The 18,875-nt window shown below is 37.4% G+C and overlaps 2 protein-coding genes and 1 pseudogene across 4 annotated transcripts; 2 read left to right on the top strand and 1 right to left on the bottom strand.

Moving 5' to 3' along the window:
* Positions 1-231: 231 nt before the first annotated feature.
* On the bottom strand, positions 232-591 carry LOC142179718 (18S ribosomal RNA; annotated as a pseudogene).
* A 4,944-nt stretch (positions 592-5,535) lies between these two features.
* LOC107764962 (proline-rich receptor-like protein kinase PERK8) lies at positions 5,536-13,006 on the top strand. Of its 3 annotated transcripts, none has more exons than XM_075250406.1 (9): positions 5,536-6,001; positions 6,176-7,310; positions 7,962-8,375; positions 8,652-8,735; positions 9,279-9,349; positions 9,535-9,614; positions 10,079-10,226; positions 12,241-12,402; positions 12,494-13,006. In XM_075250406.1, exons 2-9 carry the CDS (start codon positions 6,410-6,412, stop codon positions 12,680-12,682), a joined length of 2,049 nt encoding a protein of 682 aa, XP_075106507.1. In that variant the 5' UTR covers positions 5,536-6,001; positions 6,176-6,409; the 3' UTR covers positions 12,683-13,006. The 3 variants fall into 3 exon arrangements, with proteins under 3 accessions (XP_075106507.1, XP_075106508.1, XP_075106509.1); XM_075250407.1 differs by having other exon boundaries at positions 5,645-6,001; positions 6,185-7,310; XM_075250408.1 differs by having other exon boundaries at positions 5,647-6,001; positions 6,188-7,310.
* Positions 13,007-13,891: 885 nt separating this feature from the next.
* Positions 13,892-17,195, top strand: LOC107822443 (cinnamoyl-CoA reductase-like SNL6). The gene is made up of 6 exons (XM_016648997.2): positions 13,892-13,960; positions 14,495-14,758; positions 14,914-15,083; positions 15,511-15,696; positions 15,893-16,046; positions 16,653-17,195. Exons 2-6 carry the CDS (start codon positions 14,551-14,553, stop codon positions 16,964-16,966), a joined length of 1,032 nt encoding a protein of 343 aa, XP_016504483.1. The 5' UTR covers positions 13,892-13,960; positions 14,495-14,550; the 3' UTR covers positions 16,967-17,195.
* Positions 17,196-18,875: the final 1,680 nt, after the last annotated feature.

Raw genomic sequence — 18,875 nt, 5'->3', positions numbered from 1 at the left:
GAAAGGTCAATTCAATTCTCGATGGAAACGGAATTTTGCGAATTCTCCCCCGAACTAGAAGATCATTTTGAGATCTTCAAACATATTGTCGCGTGGTCTCAGTTGGAGATGGGATTGCACATGTTTATAGATTGAACAAGATTCAAGCTGGGGAAATGGTTGAATTTACCAGCGATGTGAAAGGAATAACCTTGAATCTTGAGAATGAGAATGTAGGGATTGTTGTCTTTGGCAATATCGGGCTTTCGCCCATTGTCCAAGATTCCCCACTGCTGCCCCCATAGGAATCCGGGCCGTGTCTCAGTCCCAGTGTGGCTGATTATCCGAAAAGACCAGCTAAGCATCATTGGCTTGGTCAGCCTTTACCTGACCAACTACCTAATACTATGCAGGCTCATCAAACAGCGCTTTTTAGCTTTCTTCAGGATTTGGCTCAAACTATTCGGCAGATTTCCACGCGTTACGCACCCGTTCGCCACTTTGTTCTCAACTCTTCTCACCTCTTGGGCGAGACAAGCTACCTTTATCTAGGAGCCTCTTTTCCTTCTGCCCAGCTCCCCGAAAACAACGTTCGACTTGCATGTGTTAAGCATATAGCTAGCGTTCCTTCTGAGCCAGGATCAAACTCTTCTTTTGAGTATGATTGGGCCCTATAGTGGTAGAACCTGGTGAACCGGGCGTACTATTTCCCAACATTCTGTGAACTTTTCTTCTCTTATGATTTTTGCTACTTTCTTTTTGATAGTATTGGTCTCGTTTAGAGTATCAGTCTAGTCACTCAACTAATCCACTCGTGGAGTGCGTTTGGTATAGTAGTAGTCTGGTAGTTGAGACTTCACCCTTTCTTCTTCAGTAAAGCCGAGCCCAACTATTATATTAATTACGCCAAACATGGCTTTAGAGGCTCTTACTAGATAGGGCGGTAGAATAGAAGTCTCACTACTAGATTTTAGTCTTAAGCAGGCAATGGCGGTCAGGCATACTCAAAATCGGTTATTTGGCCTGATCGAGCAACCTATGAACAGTTGTCGCCTACATAACCTACCTCCCAGACCAAGGGAAGAAGGTATCAGATCACTTTTGAGAGCCCTTTTGTTAAACCAGTTCCTTTACTCTTTTTGAATGAATTACAGTCAGTAAAGTAATCTGGTGGAAGGGGTCGTCCATAGAAAAATATTAACCCGTCATTATTCGATTGAGATCAAACTCATTTCTTTGGTGAAGGCCCTTGGCCCTGAGGGTATTATTTCGAACTTTTGTCGAAATATTAACCCGTCACTATTCGATTGAGGTTGAACTCTTCTCTTTGGCAAAAGGCCTTGGCCTTAAGGGTGTTATTTCGAACTTTTGTCGAAATATTAACCCGTCATTGTTCGATCGAGGTCGAACTTTTCTCTTTGGCGAAGGCCCTTGTCATTGAGGGTGTTATTTCAAACTTTCGTCGAAATATTAACCCTCCATTATTCGATTGAGGTCGAACTCTTCTCTTTAACGAAGGACCTTGGCCTTAAGTGTGTTATTTCGAACTTTCGTCGAAATATTAACCCGTAATTGTTCGATCGAGGTCGAACTCTTTTCTTTGGCGGAGGCCATTGGCCTTAAGGGTGTTATTTCAAACTTTCTTCGAAATATTAACCCGTTATTGTTCGATCGAGGTCAAACTCTTCTCTTTGGCGAAGGTCCTTGGCCTTAAGGGTGTTATTTCGAACTTTCGTCGAAATACTAACCTTTCATTGTTCAATCGAGGTCGAACTCTTATCTTTGGCGAAGGCCCTTGGCCTTAAGGGTGTTATTTCGAACTTTCGTCGAAATATTAACCCGTCATTGTTTGATTGAGGTCGAACTCATTTCTTTGGTGAAGGCCCTTGGCCTTGAGGGTGTTATTTCAAACTTTCGTCGAAATATTAACCCGTCCCTATTCGATCGAGGTCGAACTCTTCTTTTTGGCGAAGGCCCTTGGCCTTAAGGGTGTTATTTCGAACTTTCGTCGAAATATTAACCCGTCATTGTTCGATCGAGGTCGAACTTTTCTCTTTGGCGAAGGCCCTTGTCCTTGAGGGTGTTATTTCGAAATTTCGTCGAAATATTAACCCGTCGTTGTTCGATTGAAGTCGAACTTTTCTCCTTGGCGAAGGCCCTTGGCCTTAAGGGTGTTATTTTGAACTTTTGTCGAAATATTAACTCGTCATTGTTCGGTTGAGGTCAAACTCATTTCTTTGGCGAAGGCCATTGGCCTTGAGGGTGTTATTTCGAACTTTCATCAGAATATTAACCCGTTATTGTTCGATCGAGGTCAAACTTTTCTCTTTGGCGAAGGACCTTGGCCTTGAGGGTGTTATTTCGAACTTTCGTCAAAATATTAACCTGTCGTTGTTCGATTGAGGTCGAACTCTTCTCTTTGGCGAAGGCCCTTGGCCTTAAGGGTGTTATTTCGAACTTTCGTCGAAATATTAACCCGTCATTGTCCGATTGAGGTCGAACTATTCTCTTTGGCGAGGCCCTTGGCCTTGGGGGTGTTATTTCGAACTTTCGTCGAAATATTAACCCGTCGTTAGTCCTAGTTTTCATTTTTTGAAAGTTGGGTATCCACTGGGTGAGTCTAGTTATTTTTTGAGAGTTGGGTTTCCTTTGGTGGTGGGTCCCAGTTTTTTTTTTTTTAGAGTTGGGTTGTCAAGCGAACGATATTTCAGTTGTTTTGTAGTAATTTCCCATTCTTTAGTTGAGATGATTTTTGCTCGCTCGCCCGCTCGACGCTTGCGTTCCTGTTTGAGTGAACAGCAGAAGGTGAGCCAACATGATATTCTCCTTCCCCCGATTCGAGGAGTTGGTGAATGAGGGTGGATCTATAGCGTTGCTTGTTTTGCTTGGTGTTTCGATGGCTGATGGGGTGGTTGCTTCTGAATTCGGTAGCCGTATTCAGCTTTCTTTCCCCTCATTTTTCAATCCTTGGCCCCGCGCGGTTTCGGGCTTGCTTTGGCTGGTTCCTGGGCTGCCCCGCGTGCGGGGGAGGATGCTGGTTGTAGCTTCCGTTTGCATGTAGCATCATGATCTAGTTTGGCATGTGAGGTTTACTTATCGCTCTTTTCGGTGGTTGATCATGTTTACGGTTTTGGATCTGGAAGAGACTAGAAAATTTCACTAAGAAATCCCCACAGACGGCGCCAAATTGTTTGACCAAAAGATACTGAAACCTTTTTGATTAAATCAACTAATGAAGATGAATAGGTAAATCTTAGTCACACACAGTAAATTCCAGATCTACAAACGGATAAGAAAATAATGCATGAGACAAAAATAGGGGCGATCAATCTCATTGATCTTTTTCATTTCTTTTTCCACCAATTGATGGAGATAATCTGTTTACATAATGAGTGGAAGATTGTTTTATCTTCCTTTTGCTAAGAAGATTATAGAGGAGAGGAAAGAGAGAAAAAAGCCCCTCTTTCTAGGAAGGTTCCCTCCCTATATATAGTCATGGAGTCCTTGTACGTTCTTTGGTCAAGACACCTTCATACCACGTCTGTTTCCGTCGTCCCCTGAGTATTGTTGTTCGACTTAGCGAGCACTGTGAGTACGTGGTTTGAAACAAATCATGGCGTCTTTCGCTATCCCGTCGCTTGGAGGGGATCCCAGTTGAATCGACCACAACGATCAGATTTTGACCAATTCAAACTGTCACTTGTTTTATTCAAATATAATGGCAACAAACATGAGGTAATCTAAAATCATTTACATTTTCTCATGTTCGAACTTTTTATGCTACCCAAATTTACTTGGGACTAATTTTCTCTTTTTAATGAAAGAAAGTAAAAGTTGCCTGGTTTTATTGAAAAGGACAAAAGGAAACAATAATCAGAGGGTGACTTGAGACTTGTCCGATGCTTTAATGACGAGGTAAAGGAAATGGAATAACTCAAACTGCAAACAAGAAGACCATATAGATAATATGTGTTATCTAGTTTTTTATAATATATCTGCCATTATTATCAAAAAAAAAAAATGTGGATAGAAAGCAATTGGGGTTGGACATTGGTGTTTTTTAATTTGAAATATAAAGATCTCTTCACGACTACCACCTACTCCGATAAAAACAAACGGAAGAGTTTGATGATTTTTCGTAGTACTACAAATAGTATTCATTAGACTGCTACAGTATAATTTTATCACTAATTCTGGCAAAAGAAAAGAATTTACATTCTGCATCTACTTCAATTGCTGGAATATGATAATAATGCCATAGATAGAGATTATATCATATCAAAATGGAGCTTTCAATTGATTATTTTCTGTAATCAGAAAAGAACATGTCACTAAGAAAACGAGGGAATATGAAAAACGTTATGCGGAAAGGGTTTGCGCAAAAACTTGGTTGAATAATTATGGCCTTTTATTTTATTTTTTAAAAAAAATAAGAAATTGTAAGTGGTTAGTGAAAGAAGATTGTTTGATTGAAAAAGTGTCTCAAATATAACTTCCTTACCCAAAATATTGTTTTCAAGCAAATAACTTTCTCAAATTAGTTTTCAAGCTCAAAAGTAGAAACTCGAATCTTGAGAAGGAGGAAGAAATCATTTTAAAGTCTAGTATGACAGAGGTCACAAAAAAAGAAATCAACTTTGCTTTCAACATCAACGTGCAAAATTCACCGCATCTACTCTTGCCCTTGTTAAAGCAAAAGCATTATTCTCTCGTTAGTTCAACAAACTTTATGGTATTCTAACAAGTTAGTATATACTTCATATTCAAAATTCCACGTTGGTTTGTAACGTCGCAGCAGCATGAAAAAAGAATGAGAAAAGAGAAGAGATATTAGAAGCAAGGATTTAACTTACATATACTTAAGGGTCGTTTGGTTTGAATACGGTTTATGGGGATAAATTATGCTGAGATAAGTTATGATGTGATTAGTTATGCTGAGATTGTTTCTTATCCACTGTTTGGTATGTTGTATCAAAAATGATAATTGCATAATTTCTAAGAGGGTATAAGTTATCCCGGTGCTAATTACCACACCCTCTATAAGGTATAAGTTACCCAGTATTAATTTTAATCCCGGGATAACTTATACCTAATTTGCTAACCAAACAAAGTATTAAAGTGGTATTAAATTTTTATACCAGCACTATACCTTCTTATACCTCGTACCAAACAATCCCTTACAATGTAAATAAATTTTATAATATTTTGCACCAAATAACCTCTTATATTTTAAGATAATAATCTCATTTATATATGGAAAGTCTCTATATTTATTTTGAAAATGCTAAACTTTTTTTTCCATATTAATATTATAGAAATTAAACTCAAAAACGAAAAAGGAAAAAGAAAAGAACAAAGGAGAGAGTAAAAAAGGAGAACGATGAAAGACAGAAAACAAGGAAACCTAGCACAGCAGCGCCATTGTTTACGCGTAGCCGGTAATTAAGGGAGTAATTTAGTGTGTCATAATTACGGCTAATAGCAACGTATATTTGTTTTTCCATAGAAAATGACAGTTATAAACTGACAAAAGAATAAGATCGGAGAAGACAACTAGCGAACTAAACTAAAATATTCCAAACGTAGTGTAGGGTCTATGACTAATGATTGTCTGTTTACAATTGTTGTGCAGAGACCACAAAACCGAAAAAAACCTCATCCTTGAACATGGGCTTCATGATGTTTTCTTTGACTTAGCTTCTCGATAACGTTCTTTCACACGTACAGAAGAAGGTTTATTTATCTTTATTCCGCACAATAATTAATTTGTTTGACGTAAATGCTGAGTCCATCACTATTCATCAAGTCTTTTTCTTTAGGCCTCACCATGTTGTGTCTTTCTTGTTCAAGATTCTGATTTACTAAACGAAATCAAGAAACGACTATTTCGAAGTCGCACCCACGTTCCCCATTTGCCCACATTTCATTTGTTTAGTACAGCTTCACCATTTCTCATGTTCTAAGGTTCCTACCTGTAATTGAGCAAGACCCAGAAGTCTAAGAGAGAGCAGTGGGTTAAGAGGTAAGTCTGAGTTTTGAACTACTAACATTGTTTTAAGCTTTCTTCTAATGACAATTTGAGGGATCTGGGTCTGTCAAGTTTACCTTAACTACTGAATCTGGGTGCTGTTGACTTCAGTTTTAGTACATTCTTGCAATCTGTTGATCTGGGTTATTAATATTTTCTTTATTTTAGGGTTTATAGCAGTAGTTTTGGCTTCAAAGGTTGAATCTTGGCCAATAGTGCGACTTCATTTTGAGGCTTTCATATAGTGGAGATATAGTGTTTGAGGAAAAGGGTTTTGCATTCTTGGATCATCAACTGGGATTTAGGCTATTTGTGTGCAAATGAGGGGTTTTGAGAAATTCCAATGTGGAATTTAGAGGTTTACTGTACAATTCCTGATTAAAGTTGAGACCTTTATTGAAAATGGCCTCTCCAGATTCTTCCCCTTCTGTTGTTCCACTCCCAGTTTTCCCTGCAGCTTCACCTTCAAATTCTAGTTCTAGTACATCCCCTCCTCCACCTCCAGACTCTTCAGCTCCACCTCCTCAATTCTCTTCTCCACCAGCTCCGCTTTCTCCTCCTCCATCAGAGTCAAAATCACCACCACCTGTAGAATCTCCTCCACCTCCTTCGCCACCACCTCCGACAGCAGCAGCACCACCACCGTCAGTATCACCGCCGCCACCGCCCTCACCACCACCACCTTCTCCTAAGGCTCCTCCGCCTGCCAGTGCCCCACCTCCAGTTTCATCTCCACCCCCTCCATCACGAGAATCTCCTCCTCCAGCCCCTCCTCCTTCCCCACCTTCTCCCCCTCCAGCAGTTTCACCTTCCCCTCCACCACCAGTGAAAAATCCATCACCACCCCCTGATTCTCCACCACCACCACCACCACCTGTTGTAAATCCGCCACAAAACTCCCCTCCACCTGCTGTATCAACACCCCCTCCAGCTTCACTGCCCTCTGCTCCTCCACCTGTCCCCTTAACATCTCCACCCCCTTCTATTTCTCCTCCTGCTCCTCCTAATAATGCATCTCTAGCTGGAGCTCCCCCTCCATTACCTGTGCCTCGCCTTCCTACAGAGAAGCCCACAGCTAAATCAACTACCCCTAACCCTGCTATCACTGCAGATTCAAGCCCCAGAAATGGTGGGGGAAATAGGACTGGAGGTGTAGTGGCAATTGGTGTTGTTGCTGGGTTTTTGGCCCTTAGCCTGGTGATTCTTGCTGTCTGGTTTACACGGAAGCGAAAGAAAAGAGAGAGTGCATTTAATCTCAATTACTTGGGACCCTCTCCATTTGCCGCTTCCTCACCAAATTCAGGTATTGCTTTGCATAGGTTCTTGAATTTCCTTATGGATTGTTGTTGTGTAGAATTTGTTTATTGGCTGAATCATTCTAATTTGTCAGAGTGGCTAAATGCATCCATCCTTTACCGAACTCTTCCTTGCATGGATTACTGTAGTGGTGACAAGGAACTATTGCATTTGAACCATAATGATCATTCTTTTCTTGAGAATGGTAACATTTGTATTAATAAAAAGGCACTATGGGAGTGCAAAGCCATAATGATCATTCTAATAGAAGGCATTTGCTTTAAAATGGTATATAAGCTCTGTTTTTTGAAATTACAGATGGCCCATCTGTATTACTATTGGAATAATACTTTTGCTTCTTTGCATGAAAATTTACTCTATCCTTTTTCCTTCTGCTACAGAGTTGAGTGCAGGCGCACACAGTAAAATTACTTTCTCAAGAAAAATAGGGTTTTGAACTTTTTAGATATCTGTGTTCTCTTGACTTTTCACTTATTGATCAGCTTTGAAGTATAAAGTAACGGTCAGAAAAATTGATTTCCGCTGTGCCAATTGTGCAAATTTGTTTTCTAGTATTGTTTACAGTTTATTTTAAAAAGTGTAACAACCCACCCTCTTCCTAGCCTTTGGAGCCATAACAAAATACTTATTTTTCCAGATACATCATTCCTAAGATCAAGGTCCCAACATTCTGCTTATCTTGCTGCAAACGGCTCGCAAAGCACTTTTATGTACTCTCCAGAGCATGGCGGTATTGGAAATTCAAGATCATGGTTCACTTATGAAGAATTAGCTGAGGCGACAAATGGTTTTTCCTCCGAGAGTATTTTAGGTGAAGGTGGGTTTGGATGTGTTTACAAAGGTGTTCTTAGTGACGGAAGGGAAGTCGCTGTCAAACAGCTGAAAAGTGGAAGTGGACAAGGGGAACGTGAGTTCAGAGCAGAAGTTGAGATTATCAGCCGTGTACACCATCGTCATTTGGTTTCGCTCGTTGGTTATTGTATCTCAGAGCAACAAAGGTTACTTGTCTACGACTATGTGCCAAACGACACGCTTGACTATCATCTTCATGGTAAGACCGGTTTGAAATAAGGAACTGATTAATTGAACTACTTGGATTGCTGTACTGTAGATTCTTTTCTCTACCATTGAGATCTCCAATACCACAAATTCAAGATGAGTTGCTTATTTCTTTTACCATGGCTGATAATGTCCAAAGACGTGACTAGCTGCTAACAATGGCTACAGCCAATTGGGCCTTCTGTTGTGCCACATTACAGTGAACATAAACACTCTATTCTCAGATGTGATTCCAACTTAACTTCTATCACTTGATTAAATGCTGCAGGTAAAGGCGGGACTATGGATTGGGCTACCCGAGTGAAAGTAGCTGCTGGTGCAGCACGTGGACTTGCTTATCTGCATGAAGACTGTAATTTCCTTCTTTCCCCAGTATCAAAAAAATATCATCCTTTCCTTTTATATTTATATTTCCTCTTGTCCACATTAAAGTCTAGGGCTTCATGAGACTTAACAAAAGGAATGATGGAGACAAAGTGGTTAGAGGAGCAGTTTCAGATTTCTGCAAAGTAGTTCAGATGCAAAATACCAAATGCTCCTCGCTTAGCATGTGTTTTCCATCAAAATAACCTGATTTCATCATCCTTCGGTATAGAAGTGTTTTAGATTTCTGCAAAGTAGTTCAGATGCAAAATACCAAATGCTTCTCGCTTAGCATGTGTTTTCCATTAAAATAACCTGATTTCATCATCCTTCGGCATAGAAGTGTAATACCTCGACTGGTCAATGCCATTAGTAACTGCATTGTTTATTCATGAGAAACTAAAATAGACCAATCCTTTAAGTTGTAATAAGCTGTGGGCTTTCTTGGTAATGCAGCATGTTGTTCAGTTGTTGTTTTATGCAATTTCCCTTGGTTTATCCTCTAAAATTTTGCTAATTATGTCATTTTCAGGCCATCCCCGCATTATCCATAGGGATATCAAATCATCAAACATTCTCTTGGATATCAACTTTGAGGCACAGGTATTCCAGTTTGTCCAACCTAAACTTATGTTTGTGACTTGGTATTGTCATTGTTTGTTGAATTTAGGCAACTAAACCAAAATATCTTGTGTTCCATACCTGTAACGGTTTATAGGTAATTGTATGCGTTATGCTTCATAGTTTATGTATTTTATGCAATTTTACAATGCTTTATTCTTTTGCAGGTTGCAGATTTTGGGCTTGCAAGGTTAGCAGGTGATGTCAATAGTACACACGTGTCAACTCGTGTGATGGGAACCTTTGGGTAGGTCATACATGTGCTAAGTCTTAAATTTGAAGAAATCTAGTTTGGCCTCATATGCTGTTACAATCTTGTATCAACTGACTATATCCTCAACGCCTTTGGCAGTTACGTCACAAGTAATCTCCATAAATTGTGATCCTAAACCTGCTTTTACTTTGAAACTCAGTGGAGTGAGTAAATTGACCTTAATAATAACATAAATTGATTTCCCACTTGTAAGAACAGCCTAAAGTTGGTTTAATCCTCCAATTGGTAACTTTGTACTCTTGTGTGAGGGCAGGATTTAGTCTTCAGTCAAACAGTTGCTTTAATGCAGCATCGCACAACCATGATGCAATAGATTTTCCAATTGGCTGTGCCATCCTATACTAAGAAGTGGGCTAAACTGATATTAATCAAGACTTATTCTGTAGCTGTATATGATGTGTCGAGCTGATTACTTGATATAACATGAATGATTCCAGATACTTGGCGCCCGAGTATGCATCTAGTGGAAAATTAACGGAGAAATCTGATGTTTACTCATTTGGCGTTGTGCTTTTGGAGCTTATTACGGGGCGGAAACCTGTTGACCAATCTCAGCCGTTAGGTGATGAAAGCCTGGTTGAATGGGTAAGTTCAAAATTTTTATTTGTTGTTAATTTCCTGCAATGATTAATGTTGATGCTTAATCAAAGTTTGTGGCCAAGCATCCGTTGTATGCTGAATTAAAGAGAAACCATGATCAAAATAATCAGTTGGGGTATCTTATTGAAATTATTAGTCATCATTTTCCTATGGTTTCACTTTGGGCCATGTTATTATGTCCCTACTCTTACTGTCGACTATTATCACTTACTATCAACAATGAATCAATGTCTCAATATTGTGAATCTCAAATAACCTCCCCCCAAAAAAAAAAAAAAAAACCACCCCAAAAAAACCTTAAAGGATATAGTATTTTTTGTTTCCCTGAGATTTGTAATTGAGACCCCATGGTTCTCCTCCCACGTCATTGACCATTAGGCTATACCCTTGGGTTCAACGTTCATTTCCTTTGAGGGAGAAGGGACATTGGGTTTCCAAAATTGATTGTAAAGGCTCTGAGCCTTATTAGTGGTGGGAGTTAGGACTGCTTAAAAATCAAATACGCATGATTAACATAATTGGGATAAAAAATAAAATCAAGCTTTACGGAGCAAATGGTTATAAAGGTATCCGAACAAATACGATGTCTTATGGAGGAAGGTGATCTTTGCAAATCATGGACGTTAGAGACATGGTTGGTTTATATATAAACTATCTACATAGTATGAGGTAAGTGTATGGAAGGGATCATGACAGTGAATGACTTTTAAAGTTTATTGAGTTCCTAGTGAGATTGGTAATTGAATCCTACTTTACTTGACGCATAGATAGCTTGACGTATGGTGGGTAGAACCAACTCTGAAAGAGAAGTTCAGCAATTTATACTATCAAACAGTAGATAAACATGTTATGGTAGCCGAATAGCTCAGGATGGAAGAAGAGCTATTCAAGATACGGAGAGGAATGAAGTTGATGGTTTACTACGAATCTATACAAGCAAACACAGTTCAGGAGTTTAGATAAAACAATTTGGAAATGGACAGACAATAAACATCTCGCTATTAAGTTTTACTACAGAGATGACGAGCCAAGGCCTAATCGAGAGTCTGTAAGGAATACTAAAGCACGTAGGAAGTGGCACCTTCTCGTGTGCGCCTCATGGCAAACTGTTCTAACAGTAGACAATTTAACAAAAAGGAGATGTATTATGGTGAGTTGGTGTTGCATTTATACGTATTTGAATCATCTGCTATTTGCTATTGTGGGTAGAGGGAATGGAAACTGGGAGGAAGGGAATTTGGAAACTAACCCCTCTGTGCATATTTTAGACAATAGGAAAGAGAGGGGAGGGGGAGGGGGGATGATTATTATGGATAGTCAAAGGAGATTGTTCATTTCATGTAAACTAAATATTCCTCGTTTCATAGATAGTTGGCTGGAGTGATTTGTAATAAAATGAATTTGATCTATTAAAAAGATGTAGAGGAGTGATTAGCACAACTAGGACAATTAAAAACAAAATATTAAAATGCTAAAGCACTAACATAACTGAGACTAGTATAAGCTGAGTAGAAAATGATATCTAGGTCAAGTGACAAGGTCAAGATCACTTAACTTCAAGCTTGTGACTTTACTTTTTTTTAAAGCGAAGCGGGTAGCATCAGAATATTCTACTTCTTTCCACTCAGTTAGATTGCTAGGTTTTATCTGGCAGTGGGTTACACTCAATATTTATTCTTCTATTAGTACTGCTAATTTTTTTTACCCCTCCCTAGGAGCTCTCCACTTTTGCTCCCTTGGTGGTTAACTGAATATTTATTCTTCTATTAGCTGTACAGTTCAATTTTTGTTTCTACTTAATTTACTTTTTTAAGTTCCATCACCCTGGCAGAGGATGGCGATACAATCCTCACTTGTCATTCATAAAATAAAACATAAAGTTCAACCTATTTGATTGGGCCTGTTGAAGTTTGTCCTATTTGCTTATACATTATTCTCGTAGTCACTTGGGTATTATATTCGTTAAGTGAAAATTGAGAATTTACCTTCTATCTTGTAGGCTCGACCTTTGCTTGCTCAAGCACTTGAGACTGAAAATTTTGAAGATATAGTAGATCCTAGGCTTGAAAAGAACTTTGTTGCGAGTGAGATGTTCCGGATGATTGAAGCAGCTGCAGCTTGTGTACGTCATTCAGGCCCAAAAAGGCCTCGTATGAGCCAGGTGATTAGTCTTATTTGCAGAGACGCTGTTTATTATTCATTTTGCTGCAATCCTAAATTTTTTGCATTGTCTGTCTGTCTTCCTGCTACAGGTGGTTAGAGCTCTAGATTCCATGGATGAACTGTCAGATCTGTCCAATGGAATGAAACCTGGACAAAGTGAAATTTTTGATTCAAGGGAACAATCTGCACAGATAAGAATGTTTCAAAGAATGGCCTTTGGAAGTCAAGAGTACAGTTCAGATTTCTTCAATTACTCCCAAAGCAGCTATAGGAGTTGAGTTTTCAATGGCTTATTATCAAATATTGCCGTAGTGTTCCCACCTGGTGCAAAATCGAAGCAATTCGCGCCGACAAGTGGTGGTTTCTCACAAACTTCGAATGAATATACCATAACTCACTGAGAGATCTGACCTGTAATTACATTGTGTAAATCACTGTGCTATTCCTTTTTTGGTTAGCGTTGAAATCTGCATTCTTTTTTAACTCCTTTTTGTTGTCTTTACTAGATCACACGGCAAACAATTGGTTTTGTAGCATTCTGAAATTCAACATTCTATTCATACAATGTAGATATGTTAGTCAAAAGTTCGTTTGACTTAAAATACATGCCTAACTAATCGTTGTTTGTTCTGTTCACGAGGTAGTATGGTACCAAATGCAGATAAATTCTCAAGGACGACCAATTGTTCGGTGTAGCTATTTTGACCAACCAAAGTTTTGTGGGTAAATTCTTGAAACTTGGTCTAACAAAAGGGGCTTAAATCATGGGCCGGATAGGCATGTTGATGATACATGTAGCTGAAGGACCAAACTGTTGCTTCTAATATAAGAGAAATTAATCATGTCATTAACCTGACTTATACTCCCTCCGTTCTACAACAAGTGAGCAATTTGCTTTGGGCACACCCATTAAGGAAATACTAAATTCTAGACGAAAATAGTTAGTGTGACTAAACTATCCTTCATTAAATGTTGCACCATAGTTATAGTAGCACTTCTTTTCTCAAATGTGAGGAGTAATGACTTTTTAGGGGTACATACATAAGGGTAATTTTGGAAAAACAAATTAATTTTTTTTTTATTATATAAATAGATACTTATTTTGGACCAAAATAAAAAAATAAATTGATCGCTTATTGTGGACGGGAGGGAGTAAGAAAAAAAGAGTTGGATTGACTTAAAAAAGAACGTGCAATGTAAGGTCAAAGTTTAGTTGATTGAAGTTGTAAAAAAAAAATCTTCAATGTTTTCGAATTGCAATCTAATGACTAAAGCAGTGCTACGCAGAATAGATTGTGATTTGGAAGAAGCTAGGATGTGTAAGATTCAAAAGCCACAAACCCTACCGGTTAGCATTAAATGAGTGTCGCTCTTGCATCAATTGGATGACTTTTCTTTTGGACGATTTTGCAGTCTCCACGTAAGCTACCGTTTTGCCTTATAACACCAACAAAAAAATCAAGTAGTTTCTCACGAGTGAGTCTGGATAGGAATAAGGCTGGAGAGCAAGATGTACGCAGTCTTACCCGTATTGAGGCCTTTTGCCTTATAAATTGGTAAAATTATTTTGACATATTGTGGTTGATTTAACATTTTCCATTTAAAATTATGATCCTAGAGTGAACTCATAAGACCCTTGGCCAAACTTTACCTTGAATTTCCCTTGAATTAGACAGAAGTATCCAAGACTTCATATTTTAATGAACGACTAATATGTTGGTTAGGTGTAGATGGGGAACCTGATTGGCTTCAACCTATCTCCTTAATTTTAATTAAATATACATCTCTTATCCTAATCTAAATTATTCCTAAGGTCTAATATCTAGTTTAAGGTGTCAGCTAAATCTTTGAAATTCAGTTTATATATACTGCTTGTGTGAGACGGAGACCTCCTAAACTGCAGAAATTGGGGGCATTTATATCCGCAAACACAACCTAACTTTCTAGTTAACAGTGAAAATTTCCATACAATCACATCACCTCATCTTTCTCGCCATCTTTACTATTTTTAGTATTTTAGCTAGTAACTATATAGTATCTTTTAGAAGTTCAACAAAGCCACACTCTCACTATATCAACTTAAGTGGCAGGTAGCTTAAGGCTCTGAACACAAGAAAACTTCAGATTCTGAGCTGCAGAGAGAGATATGGAGGTCGCAATGTCCTTACCAATAGAGCTACTAAAGCAGAGGAATGATCATGGAATGTGCTTTTCTAGTGATCTGAGCTGCAGTCTGAATGCAAGAGACAGGAAAATTGTTTGTGTCACCAGTGGAAACTCCTACCTTGGTTCTCACTTGATCAAGAAGCTTTTGGCATATGGTTACCTTGTTCGGGTTACCATTCAAAATCAAGGTACTAGCAACCCCTTTTCCTTAATTAGTTGTGTACTTGTGCAGTTCCTACTTGTATAGAATTGAATATTTTGTCAATGACAGAATTTGAAGTTAACCCCTTCTTTATATTTGGTTTTTGTTGCTAATATTTGCAAGTTATTTCCTTTTGAGCAGCTAATCTTGAGGACATGAAGGAGCTGATGAGAGAAGAAATGGAGCAATTGGAAAGTGTTGTGGTGGCAAGAATGGGTGATTTAGACAGCCTCTGTAGTGCTTTTAGAGGTTGCCATGCTATATTCCACACATCATCTTTTATTGATCCACATGGGATCTCTGGATACACGGTTGGTCATATTTTTCTCTTTTGCATTGCATATTATAGTCACTAAATACTACTGCTACATTTGGTTCTTAGTTGTCAATGAGAAGAAAAAGGAAAAACTAGCTTGCATCAGTTCATTGTCCACATCTTTAGTATTTGTTCTTTCTCAACTCCGAAGTATTTACCTTTGGCGATGAGGGGGATGGAGCTAAAATTAACTAGGTTTAACTTAATCCAGTATTTTTGGCAAAGAGTGTATAACTGAAGCAAGATATCCTCTTGAACCTCCTTATACACATCAGATTACTGACAAATGTATCTAGAAAAAGAGAGAAAGTTCTTTAAATTCCTTCAGGTGCAGCTCTGCCTGAGTAAAGTTTTAATTTCTACTAAACAAAATCCAACCTGTGTAAATCCAAAACGTATGCTGACAAGCCAACATGTCTCAGGAACGGACGGCATTTCTTGAAACAGAAGCAGCAAAGAATGTCATAGAAGCTTGTGGCAGGGCAGCATATATAAAAAGATGCATTTTCACCTCCTCTCTACTTGCATGCATCTGGAAAGGCAATGACCTGCCAAACCTTATAGATGAGAGTTTTTGGAGCGATGAGACATTCTGCAGAGAAAACAAGGTACTTGTTACTATTTGTTAACCTTCGTTCTTCATTTTGTCTAAAAATCAGAGGGAATACAAATAAAATTCAGATGTATACATTTAATAAGATCATGCTCATTCCGAATCACTGACTCTATATTCTGGATTCGCTTATGCTAAGAAGAGCTCTTTTTTAATCTTCTTGACTATTAATTTTTTTTCATGAAAAGCAGCTTTGGCTAGCATTGGCCAAGACCAGGGCAGAGAAAACTGCTTGGAATAAAGCAAGGGAGATGAAGGTGAAACTTGTTAGTTTATGTCCCGGACTTCTCATGGCACCATCTTTCCCAAATGCTCACCTTGAAACTTCTATTCCATACCTCAAAGGTAACATATCAATCAAGACGAATCTATTACTTACACTAATTAAATTGGAGATCGGAATAAAGAAGTGATGATTGAATGAAAGAAAAACCACCACCAAGGATATAGATGAAGTCTCGCTCAGTAAAGAGAGTTGTAGAATTCGTAAAACAGGAGAAGATCCTTTACTTTCAAATGACAACTGCTTCTTCCCATCACTTAGGTGTAAGACTCCAATCTCGACTTTTTTTTTTTTTAACTTGAAACACGAGTCACAATTTTATTGCCACTGTGCGCAAAATGAAGTTGCTGAAGGGGGACTAGGCCTTACCTTCTTATACATTTAGGAGCATGTACTAGCAGGACTCAAGATTGGTAAACATAACAGTTACATTGCTATGAACAAACTGGTTGAACCCAAAATAAAGTGGCAATAAAGCTGGGAACTCAAGGTGGCTCGAACATGAGCATGCTTGGTCTCCTCTTCTTGACTCGAAAAGAAGGCAATCTCGAACTAGTTATGGATTAAGAACTCACTTTAACTAGCTGACCCCAAACTAAATACAGATGGAGGACATAGTTGATTGTTTGATTCGTTTACTAACTCGAAGAACTGTTAATTAATTATAGGTGGTCATTTCATGCTACGGCAAGGACTTTTAGCAACTGAAGATGTTAGTAAAGTGGCAGAAGCACATATTTATGTCTATGAAGATATGGACTATGGAGCCTGTGGAAGATATATTTGCTTTGGAAAAATAATTGGAACAATGCAAAAAGCCATACAACTTGAAAATGGCTTGAATATGCATGGTCAGTTATCTGGGGATGAAAACCTTCTTTCAGTAGAAGTGGATAACGATGAAATTCCTCCCAGAATAACTAAGTCAAAGCTCAGTAGATTACTATTCCGTTCGTCTCAACGCCGTTCTTGCAAACAGTGATTAGAAAACCGTTACTGTAATTTATATCTGTCACTTTGCAACGGTTTTATGCGAGTAGCTTGCTCAATTTTGAATATAAATTGAGTTTATGTATTTTCGTTTGCTCTCTGTTTGTAAAAAAAGAAGAAGGCATAATTACTTGTGAAATAATTCTGTGTTCTCATTTTGAAGATGTACAAAGTATGTAATTATTTCCTCCAAATAATTTGAAGTCGATCTACAGAAAATATATTATTTCCTCTTTTCGTGGTATCGCTTAACTTCATGGTCAAACTAACTTTATTTAGAAGTAATATTTGTATGTTACTTACCTAAAAACATTATTAAGACAAACGTTTAGCACTCAACAGTGTGAACAAAGCATGTTTGCTAGATTTATTTTAAAGACATGATTTTTTTTGGTAAATAAGAGATTGTATTACCAATTTGAATGAACTGCGAACATACAAGAAAGAAAGAAAAACACTACTACTGGACATCAGGCCCCAGTAGTAGTCAAATAACAGAGACACCTCTGGTATATTAACTGCGAACAATTTGCTTAATAATGTGGTTTGCGCTCTTCTTTGTCTCTTGAAATATCCTTTGGTTCTTCTCAAGCCATATGTTACGAAATTATACATTTCATAACTTTAATTGTTTCTTTTAGTCTTTACAGCTTTAGTCCAGAAGTTTGTCTATTTTCAATTAGTTGTCTAGGTCCCCAAATTAGCTTGCTGACTCAAGGGACACGTGTTTTAGTTTAATTGCTTTGTCTAGATAATTCCAAAAGGGATGCAGCTGTCATATTCCACTATTTGGGGCAATGATTGTACAGGAATTGGGTACTGAAAATACATGACATATTTCCCTTTTTGTTTATTTTTTCTACTTAATTTCCTTGTCTTCAACGTAGCAATTGCTACACCATATGTAGTATACTGCATCAGCCATAGCCATTCTAAACATTTCAGCCCTTGGTGATTTCCCTTTTTTAAAGATTCTAGTCTTATGGTACCTAAGTCAGTAAATATACGATCTTTTTGAAAATTATGTAAGTACTATTAAATATAGTATGTTTGTATTATAAGATAAAAATTACTTTATACTCCTTAAAATATATAGTTTTACTTGAAAAAAGGCTTATCTATAAAACTTTCCACGTTAATTTTTCTATTTTTCTATTTTTATTTTTTCACCCCCAATACTATTATTATGCAAACAAATTTAGGCATCCTAAGAGTTTTGTCAACTGGAAAAAATAATTTTAATTATGATAAATTTGACAAATAATTGGATTGGATTTTTAGACTTAATTATTTGGCCTTGACATTAAAGGGCTAATTTATTTTTTGTTGATTCAAATTCTTAATATTAACTCATCCCAAGTTTTAACATGAAAGGGTATACAATTATGTTACATCATTCAAATAAGAAAATAATCATATAAGGTAATTAAACTTTAATTTATTTAAAATATTGTGAATGCTAAAACTTTCCATACTGTTCAAATAAAATTTATTTATATAAAAATATTACATTAAAAGTTGTAATTTAGTTATAAAATAAATAAAGTATAATTAAGTTCCTTAAATGATAATTATTGATCCTATTTAGTTATTCAATAAGAAAGAAATTTCTATTCTATAAGTGTCCAATCATCTCCATCAAAATAAAACTTAAAATTGATTCCAGTTATAATATAATTACTTCAATTTCACAAGTTATCATACTTTTTTTAAAGTTAAGGAAGAAAATATAACCCTGAAACATTTAAGAATTTTTTAATTTGTTTTCTTTTGAAAAGACTTTATATTCTTAAGTTCATTCTCGAAGACATTGTTAGATAGATATAACAATATTGCGTACATATCTTAATATCTTAATTTAATCAGATGTTATATTGATGGAAGAAAAATACCGAATCGTG

The sequence above is a fragment of the Nicotiana tabacum genome, chromosome 3 (assembly GCF_000715075.1).
Source record: "Nicotiana tabacum cultivar K326 chromosome 3, ASM71507v2, whole genome shotgun sequence".
Lineage (NCBI taxonomy): Eukaryota > Viridiplantae > Streptophyta > Magnoliopsida > Solanales > Solanaceae > Nicotiana > Nicotiana tabacum.
The sequence above is the reverse complement of the archived record's forward strand: the minus strand, read 5'-3'. Positions and strand labels throughout refer to the sequence as shown.

Coding starts and splice junctions, on each gene's coding strand:
- LOC107764962 (XM_075250406.1), top strand. CDS start 6,410: ATGGCCTCTCCAGATTCTTCCCCTTCTGTTGTTCCACTCCCAGTTTTC. Junction 9,350..9,534: donor ATATCAACTTTGAGGCACAG/GTATTCCAGTTT, acceptor ATTCTTTTGCAG/GTTGCAGATTTTGGGCTTGC. Junction 9,615..10,078: donor CGTGTGATGGGAACCTTTGG/GTAGGTCATACA, acceptor GAATGATTCCAG/ATACTTGGCGCCCGAGTATG.
- LOC107822443 (XM_016648997.2), top strand. CDS start 14,551: ATGGAGGTCGCAATGTCCTTACCAATAGAGCTACTAAAGCAGAGGAAT. Junction 15,697..15,892: donor CATTCTGCAGAGAAAACAAG/GTACTTGTTACT, acceptor CATGAAAAGCAG/CTTTGGCTAGCATTGGCCAA. Junction 16,047..16,652: donor TTCTATTCCATACCTCAAAG/GTAACATATCAA, acceptor AATTAATTATAG/GTGGTCATTTCATGCTACGG.